This window comes from Drosophila santomea, chromosome X, assembly GCF_016746245.2.
Source record: "Drosophila santomea strain STO CAGO 1482 chromosome X, Prin_Dsan_1.1, whole genome shotgun sequence".
Classification (NCBI taxonomy): Eukaryota; Metazoa; Arthropoda; class Insecta; order Diptera; family Drosophilidae; genus Drosophila; species Drosophila santomea.
The window spans coordinates 14,337,159-14,345,730 of record NC_053021.2 but is presented as its reverse complement, the minus strand read 5'-3'; the positions used below and the strand labels follow the sequence as shown (position 1 = coordinate 14,345,730).

The 8,572-nt window shown below is 40.5% G+C and overlaps 2 protein-coding genes across 3 annotated transcripts; one reads left to right on the top strand and one right to left on the bottom strand.

The window, feature by feature from the left end:
* Positions 1–3,241: 3,241 nt before the first annotated feature.
* Positions 3,242–4,447, top strand: LOC120455748 (basic proline-rich protein). The gene is made up of 2 exons (XM_039642172.2): positions 3,242–4,104; positions 4,167–4,447. Exons 1-2 carry the CDS (start codon positions 4,042–4,044, stop codon positions 4,299–4,301), a joined length of 198 nt encoding a protein of 65 aa, XP_039498106.1. The 5' UTR covers positions 3,242–4,041; the 3' UTR covers positions 4,302–4,447.
* Positions 4,448–4,476: 29 nt separating this feature from the next.
* On the bottom strand, positions 4,477–5,161 carry LOC120455747. 2 transcript variants are annotated; one of them, XM_039642169.2, is made up of 3 exons: positions 4,915–5,161; positions 4,705–4,855; positions 4,477–4,648 (listed from the first exon to the last, which is right to left on the bottom strand). In XM_039642169.2, the coding sequence occupies exons 1-3, from the start codon at positions 5,131–5,133 to the stop codon at positions 4,524–4,526; spliced, it is 495 nt and encodes a 164-aa protein (XP_039498103.1). In that variant the 5' UTR covers positions 5,134–5,161; the 3' UTR covers positions 4,477–4,523. The 2 variants fall into 2 exon arrangements, with proteins under 2 accessions (XP_039498103.1, XP_039498104.1); XM_039642170.2 differs by having other exon boundaries at positions 4,720–4,855.
* Positions 5,162–8,572: the final 3,411 nt, after the last annotated feature.

Here is an 8,572-nt window from a genome sequence, read left to right as displayed (position 1 = left end):
TTGATTTGGCAGCAACATTTTCTTTTTAATTATTTATATTTGGGGATTTTTAGGCAGCAGGCAGCAGCAAGCAGACAGTGGTAGGCAGTCAGGGAAAGCGATTCAAAGGCCTTCCAAGTTTTCCCCGTCTCGCCTCGTATGAGTATGTTAGGGATGGTATTTGCATACATCTAACTGCCTGACTGACTGAATGACTAACTGAATGACTGCCTGAATGACTGACTGAATGACTGACTGACTGACTGACAATATCTTTTTATGCTTTGGCAGCCAGCAACCCCTCTGGAACACCCCCCTGCACCATCCAATGGCTCGCTTTTTTGGGCATGTGTTTTATTAGGCATGTTAATTAAAAGACATGAAATGAAAATAATTAAAAATATGTATATAAACACACTCACACACACACACACACACACACGCATTCATTCTCATCTGCATATGTGTGCTTTATATAGATGCATAAACGCTTTTATAGAGATTATATAGTATCTATGGGCACACAAGATATGGCTGTCGAACAGGTTTCACTACTCTTCGGCCCAGAATTGAAAATGAACCATTGAAAATGAACCATTAAAAATGTGGCTTTCTGAATTCAAAAAGGGGTATATAGGGCTGTGTAGATGCGATAATGACTTTTACAAGATAAATAAAAAATATAGAATATTTTATAATACTATTAAATAGTATTATTAGCATTTCTGAGAACCCTTATAAAGTAAGTATTTTAACTAATACAGATGGGCACTTTTATAAAACCGGTTTTTATGTTTGATTTTTCAGGGTATCCGTTCAGAGTTATACCTACCCCATAACATGATTCATATGTGGCCATGTGTAAATTACCTTGAAGAAAATAATGAGGAAACATAAATTAACAAGTGGAAAAAAAAGTGTTTGATTTGCCAAAGGGTTACGGAGAAAGGATTACAGAGAAAGGAAAGAGATCATCCTTGGAGGCCCATCAATTTTCCAGCGCACTTTTCCAGCAGAACGCCTTATTAACTCATTGCTGTGGTGTCAATTTACACGACAACAGCACAAAACGAACGCAAAACAAAGGCTAAAATATGGCTACATTACTTTCCTCCAACCAACCAATCCCCAACCACTTTGCGCTCCTTTGTCTCAAATTTCGAGGCTGTGCAAAAAAAGGCCCCCCAATCCAGCAATTCCCAATTGCCGGCGTCTTAAGTGTGGCTAATAACGCCTACAACTAAAAACAGAAAACAGCTGCAGGGTCAAAAGGGAGGTGGGTGGCTTCCAAAAAGTGCCCAGAACTGGGTGTAGATGTGGGTGTGGGGGTGTGGGTGCCATGGTTGAGCGACACTTTTAAGAAATTGCAAAGTTTTCGTAACAAAGGCAACTTGAACAATACTTTGATGCGATTTTGCGGATATTAGGTGTTAATTTTTCAAAGAGCCAACGACATTGTACGCCATCAGAAGCTCACACCCCAATGCTGTTTCTAGAACCCCCATCCCCCATTCTCATCCCCCATCCCCCATCTCTCAGCACCATTCCCATTCCCATTCCCATTTTATTAGCCCCCACTTATTTTTCGGTGGCCTGGCTGCCATTGCCATGGCACTCTGCCTTTTGTAATTTTAACTGCTTTTGGTTAACACTTTTACGCATTGCCAACTGTGGTGGCACCACCACCTCCTCACCCACCCACCTCCTCACCCACCCACCTCCATTTCCACATCGATATCACATGGCAGCAGTAGCAGTAGCAGCATCTTAACCCCTTTTGTCTTCCTGCCGCCAGCAAGTCATCGATGGGAAAACTTTGGGGCAACTTTTTCTCAGCTCGCTTTTTTGTGTGTGTATTTTAATTGCCCCCAATGGGGGGATTGAATTGTGAATGGTGGAGGGGGAGGGGAGTGGTTGGTGCTCAAAACAAGCGCTGAGTTACTGCTCTTCTGCCAATTTTGGTTTGGGGGGCATGGCATTTATTGAGCATTTTAGCCTTTCATCGATGCTTTCAGCTGAAATTATTTTGCTCATTTTAATTATTATAACCGCCAAGTACAGCCAACAACAGCAGCAACAACAATGGCACAACAATGCCATTCTGAGTGGGTGGTGCTGCAAAATGGGTGCTTCGTTTGGCTGCCTGTTTTTTGGGGACTCCCCAACTCCCCCCCCCCATTTGCAAGTGCCGCAAGAACACAAATTTTAACGGTTATGCCACGGCCAAAAAGGGTCGACTAAACGAGAGGAGTCTTTTGGCCCCATTCTTGGGGCTATTGTTGTTGCTGTTGCTGATTTGGGAGCTGATCGTTCAGTGGGCGGCGCCACTTTGTGGCATTGTCCCCGAATACGTCTTACTTCCTACCAGTGATGGAGTGGCGAAATGGTCACTGAAATGTGCTGAGCATTTTACGAATTAACCTTGAAAACATCATCACCCATGGAGAGGCATTTGGAAAGTGACAGTGTAGATTAGGCTTTAGTGCCTTACCAGTCAAACACATTTTTTTTTTGATAAATCCTGTTCTTGAAGCTGCTCGCTTTTGAAGCACATATCTGGATATCAAGGACCGAAAGCGATGTGCATTTGCTTCTATGTAGTTATCGCACTGATTATCCTGCTCGTCATTGTGGTTGCATCCATGAACTTAACCCGCAGATGAGCCGACGGACACGGGGAAATGGAGTTCAAGTTCGACTAAACCAGGTAGTGGAAAAATATAAACAATGTTGCCGCCACTTACGCTTACCACTTGGCTACCACTAGCTTATACTCGTGTAACTCTTTTTCGGTATTAGATGGCCAGCAAGTTTTTGGTGTTTTATTACTGTAAACATTTGCATACAAGACTCCGCTCAACGCTGCCCGCACCACGTTGGTTACTATAATTAACTGAATATTTATTACTGCGGTAGATAAAATGTTATGCGGCTATTATTTTAGTTTTACGGCCAAGCAAGAAGCCAACAAGCCAACAAGCCAACAAGCCAACCAGCCAACAGGCAAACTCGGCTAACTGAGCTTAAGCCTCAGACGGAACATGAACATGGCAGGCCACCAAAGTGGCGGCTCGTACATGAATATGCAATCCGAGCCAAAATGCAGTCGGCTATCCCCCCAATCCCCAATCCCCTCTTGGTACCTGAACCGCACCACCTACTTGGCCACCTTCAAAAGCCAAAAGCCACCCCTCCAGGTCCACGGATAAATCCAGCCAAGATACACCTAAACCATTGAACCTAAACCATTGGCGGCGCCAATTAAGTCCACGAAAGGATCGGATGAAGGGCTTCCAGATGATGATGTTGTCGGGGCGAAGGACATGCAAATACATATTAAATAAAGAAGTCACTTTCTTCTTTGTTTCCTCCTTGCTGCCTTAAAACTTGATCCGCGATTTACTTGTTTTAAGCCAGCCAAAACAAACATTCTTAGCTTCGTCAAAAGCAACAACTAATAATGCAATAAACAATAAAAAGCTACAATATGGACAAGTGGGCAACACGCAGTGTGGTGTAAAATTTCAACGCGCGGCAGGTGAAACAATCGCTAATTGTTTTAGGAGGCAATAAGGTGTGAAATTCCAGACTTTTTGACTTTGGCTTTGGCTTTTCGCTCGCGGCACAAAACTTTTTAGGCAGCCAAACGAAAATTACGCATACGCCGCATTGTCTTACACTGAATTAAGCAGAAGAAGTGGAAGTAGAAGTAGAAGTACAAGTAGAAGTAAGAAGCTAAGTGAAAATAACTCATACGCCACGTAGAAATCAGATGATGCAGAGCATCTGTACAAAAAAAAGTGTTCTATAATGGGTTAATACAGGTTGTGCGATTGTTTTGTCGCCGCAACTTTAATTGGTGTCTGTCGCAGATGAAATATCACAATTTCGCTCAATTTCACACCATGGCTAAAAACTCAATTCGTATTAATTGCGAATTGCGAGTGAATAGCCGCGTTTCGTAATGACAATTTGACACGCTCGGTCGATTTAATCGTGGTGCTATAAAAGCAGCGCCCGAAACTCAAATGGTCAACAGTTAACATCTGGACATTTGGCAAGATGCATCTGAATCTGAAATATTTCATTGCTCTGCTACTAGTGCTGCTTTGCAGCTCCTTTGCGGTAAGTGGAAATTTTTCAAATATTTTCTATGCGATGCATTTCTAACTGCTGTCCATAACTAGGTGGCCTATCCCCAGGGCCCTGGATGTGGCCCACCGCCAAGTGGCACCCCTCCCCCGGGCCCACGACCATCTGGTCCTCCACCTGGAGGTCGCTGCGGACCACCACCATCGACCACGGCTGCGTCCACCGGTTAGATTTGTCCACCTCTGCGGCTTACGACTCCAATTCCCAGCAATAAGGCTTACTACTGAAACGTCACCTAGAAAATCCTTATAAGTATCTTTTTTTTTGTCAATCAAACTAGATGAAAAAGTATATGTATGTGTGCATAATAGCTGAATCCGAAATGACTTTCAATGGGTGGTTCTGATAGCGCATATATTTATATTTAAATTATTGTTTATTTTTCAAGTGAGCTAAACTGCTGATACAACCGATTCTTTCTTGCGCGCAATGATCACTGTGGGCACATCGGTAATAAGCTCCTCCTTGCATTTGTAATAAAAGGCGTATGCCACAAGCCAGAAATAAATACCTAAAACTATGTAGAAATGTAGAGTATTTAAATATAAATATATATAATATAATATAGAGTACCCAGCAGCGACTTACGTAGTCCGCAGATGGACAAGCTTATGTCAATGAGATCTGCATCCCAAATCAAAAGTTCAGCAACCAGAAAGCCAGGATACAGTGCAATGTGTAAACAGCTCGTGATGAGAAAAATTAACACGAGTACGGATACTTTCTGTTTAATTGGCAGAGTATTCAATTAACCAGCATAAAACTCAATGACCAAATGCTCACCACAAATGAGGCCACGAATAGCATTAGACAGCCAATGAAATGCACCATATCCAAAACTCGATATACCACTAACAGGACACTTTCAAAGGAATCGCAGCAAGATGTTGCATTTCTCAAAGGAACTGCAATCAGTTGGAAGAAAAACAATACTAGGGCACTGATCATACAACCCACTCTTAGGGAAATGAGGCAACAGCATTTTCTCAGGCGGCATCTCATGGTTTTTGTTTAATTTGGTTGATTTTAAAAATTATTGACGGTTTGCGCACAGATATATTCTATTTATTGAGTATCTCAAAAAACATATTTTAGATCTCTAAGATCTTAAAGATTTCTATTACGATGCAAACATTTTCGATGGCAACACTTTTGTTGTCTGCATCAATTTGTGCTCCTCTGCGTCGCAATTTACCCACTGGAAATTTGTGTATTCCCCAGTCAATATGCAACTGGCTGATGAGGAATTTCCATGACTTTCCACAATACATCCCCCCCTTTTTTCGAGCCACGCCTGCTCATCTATTTTGCATATTTTCCGAACTTTAGCTAGTGGCTTGTACAATGAGTAAAAGTCAAATTTTGCAGACTTTTCGAGACTGTAAAATATTACACCACCCCCCACAAAGTGCCAGCCAGTCGATATTAAAAAAGATAAAGTTTTATTAGTTGTGCGGTGAGAATGGGCGTGGTGGGGGCGGCGAGATATAATAAAAGTAATAAAAGAAAATATGCAACACACATACACATACACATACACACACAGATATACAAACACAAATGAAGATGCAGATGAAGTTGAAGTTGAAATGTAAATTTCGTCCGAATGGAAAGTTGCGTTCCGTTTCAATGATTGCAAACGGAAGCGGAAAATGCCCAGAGCCGCAAGGAAAATGCCACCCGCCAATGGCCTTTGGGGAATGAATGGCGGCGAATGGCGAATGGCAAGTAAATACGATAAATAAATGTTTAAATAAATAAGTAAATAAATATGTGGACAGTCGGAGGACCAGCAACAGGAATTGGGTCCGAAAATGGTGGCGAAAAAGAATCGCAGGGGGGCCAAAAAGTCCAAATGTAATAATTAAATTGCATTTTGCGTCTGCGGCCAAACAAAATGGCGGCCAACGTTCGAATATGCAGTTGTAAAAGTGTCTAAACCAGCGAAATACCGTGTATAAAAATATACAAAAATTATAGATTTTATGCGATAAATGTATAACTTAAAATATGTTAGTCCTTTATGAGGGATTTCATTGAATTGCATTTTCAAAACTTGTTTGTTAAAAAAGCTAATGGTATATATTTTAATAATTTACTAATATAATAAAATAATATATATAAATATAATATATTGTTAAATATATTGTTTTACAAAGTTGTTTTAATTCCTAGTGGCATAGTAATAATATTTATCTGCCTTGGCCGCAATCATTGGTTCATATAAACACAAACACACACAAATGTACATTAATATCCTTTTTTTTAATCTGATTTTATTGTCTGATTTTATTTGTCTGATTTTTATTGTCTGATTTTTTTTTGTCCGATTTTTTTTGTCTGATTTTCCATGTGTCCTTATTTCTTTCTCCAGATTGCATTCCTCGTAATTTACAATATTATAGCCCCGAGTAAAGCTGATTGTGTGCATCAATTGCTGGCTGTGTGTGTGTATGGGAAAAGGCTTAAATTTATTTATCATTCAATTAAATATTTAAAATGCCAAAAAATGCTTTCACCGCCGACCAACTTATTTAAATTTCCACGCCCACAATATGCCGCACACCTTTAATATTGAAATTGAAATCATAAATAAATGAGAAAATTTGCGTTGGCTGGCGAACGCAGATATTCGCGGGAGGTGCGAAAAAGGGGTGGGCTTGGAAAATTGAGGGAAAATTGTGGGCGGTTTGTTTATTTTTGCCGCGTATGCGTAATGTGTGCATATGTGGGAATCGCATTCGCTGTAAATTTTATTCTTATATGTATATATTTATGCCCATATGTATACATATAAGTGTGTATGTGTGTTTTTTTTAAATGTGTATTTTCGCTGCATCGCTGCAATGTTTGTAAAATTAATTGACATTTTATTTGTTAATTAATTGTTATGGCAGTATGTTGCTGTTGGTGCTATTGTTGTTGTTATTGTTTGGTTGGCCAGGCCAAGAGTTCACCGTTTTTGGCCCGGCAGAAAATGGCCAAATGACCAAATGGCCAAATGGCTTTTCATTATTGTTATTACAAATGCCGCGGTCATTATTATTTGCTCGTTAAGTTCCGTCCCCCCTTTTGTTCAAATGCAATGCATTTGTAATTTAGTTTTGTAGTTTTAATTGCAAAAATTGTTAATTTTCTGATAATTTATTTATGCATTTATTTATGTTTAGCTGCGCAATACATTTGAACAAACTGGCAAAATGGGTTTTGCGTGGTTCGTTAACTTGAAGGTATAAGTAAAATATTTACCAAAGAATTATTAGCTGTTTAGTTTTAAGCTATAGAGCCTTCATCGATATTTCATGTCAAAACCCAGGGGTGTACTTATTAAGAGAAAGAAAAAAAACTAATATGTATAAAGATAGATTACTGCCAAAACTTTGTTATGTAAGACCTGTGAAAACGAGAATTATGCTAGGCAGGAAGCCCGGACAGCGGCAGCCATCAATTTTTACAACTTTAAATACCAGCAGGAAGTAACTTAGGAATTCAGGATCCAGGATCAGCTCCCCTAGAGCAACATTTCGAATGGCAATAAGAAAAAAGTCATAACAAAATTTTACGACAACTTTGGCGGCGTTTTCATTTCGCTGCTGCTGCTGGTCCGCCAAAAAGTAGATGGAGATGGGTTTTCTTTTTTTTTTGCGGGGGATACGAGATACGGGATTCGGTATCCGGGATTCGGGATTCAGGATTCAGGATTCGGGATGCGGATGGATGGACTGGATGCCAAATGCAAAACAAAGGCAAAATTACCGAAACGCCAGAAGAAACGACGTATTCTAATGGGTGCCATCCCGCTGGTTTCATCTCCTTCTGGTTGTGTTTTTTTTTTTTTTCTTTTTTTGTATTATGGGAAAGTGTGGGGCATATAATAATCATCTATATTCATGGATTAGGATTCAATTTTTATGCCACACGCGAGAAGGTGAGGCGGAGAAACCTGCCATAGAGAACAATGAGGGTTAAATTGAAAATAAAGCGTTGCCCAAAAGAGCGAAGACACAGATACCAAACAAAAACGATGGACGAGGAGAAGGAGAAGGAGGAGTGGAAAAAATTATTCAAAAATTTATGCAAGAAAATATTACCAAAGAGCTAATAATTTTCTCCATCCAGCGTTTCTGGAAAGGTGGCAAAAGCGCCGCGTGGGGGCCGCCAGGGGGTGGTGGGTGGTTTGGGTGGTTTGGGTGGTTCGGTGGGTTTTTCCTTACCCCGCGTCTTGTATTAATGAATAATATCGCGGCTAAGGCAAAGGCGAAAACGCGCACTTCGTTTTTTTTTTTTGTGGCGCGCCACAGGGGTTAATAAGTAATCTGCATTTTTTGACATTTATTTATGTCTTCAAATATGTGCGTGGAGTCGTCCTCGTTTCTCGTTTGTCGTCCTTGTTTCTCGTCCTTGTTTCTCGTTTCTGTTTTTATCGCGTGGCCGAAGAGCA

Coding starts and splice junctions, on each gene's coding strand:
- LOC120455748 (XM_039642172.2), top strand. CDS start 4,042: ATGCATCTGAATCTGAAATATTTCATTGCTCTGCTACTAGTGCTGCTT. Junction 4,105..4,166: donor TGCTTTGCAGCTCCTTTGCG/GTAAGTGGAAAT, acceptor GTCCATAACTAG/GTGGCCTATCCCCAGGGCCC.
- LOC120455747 (XM_039642169.2), bottom strand. CDS start 5,133: ATGAGATGCCGCCTGAGAAAATGCTGTTGCCTCATTTCCCTAAGAGTG. Junction 4,856..4,914: donor TATTCGTGGCCTCATTTGTG/GTGAGCATTTGG, acceptor CCAATTAAACAG/AAAGTATCCGTACTCGTGTT. Junction 4,649..4,704: donor ACTACGTAAGTCGCTGCTGG/GTACTCTATATT, acceptor ATTTCTACATAG/TTTTAGGTATTTATTTCTGG.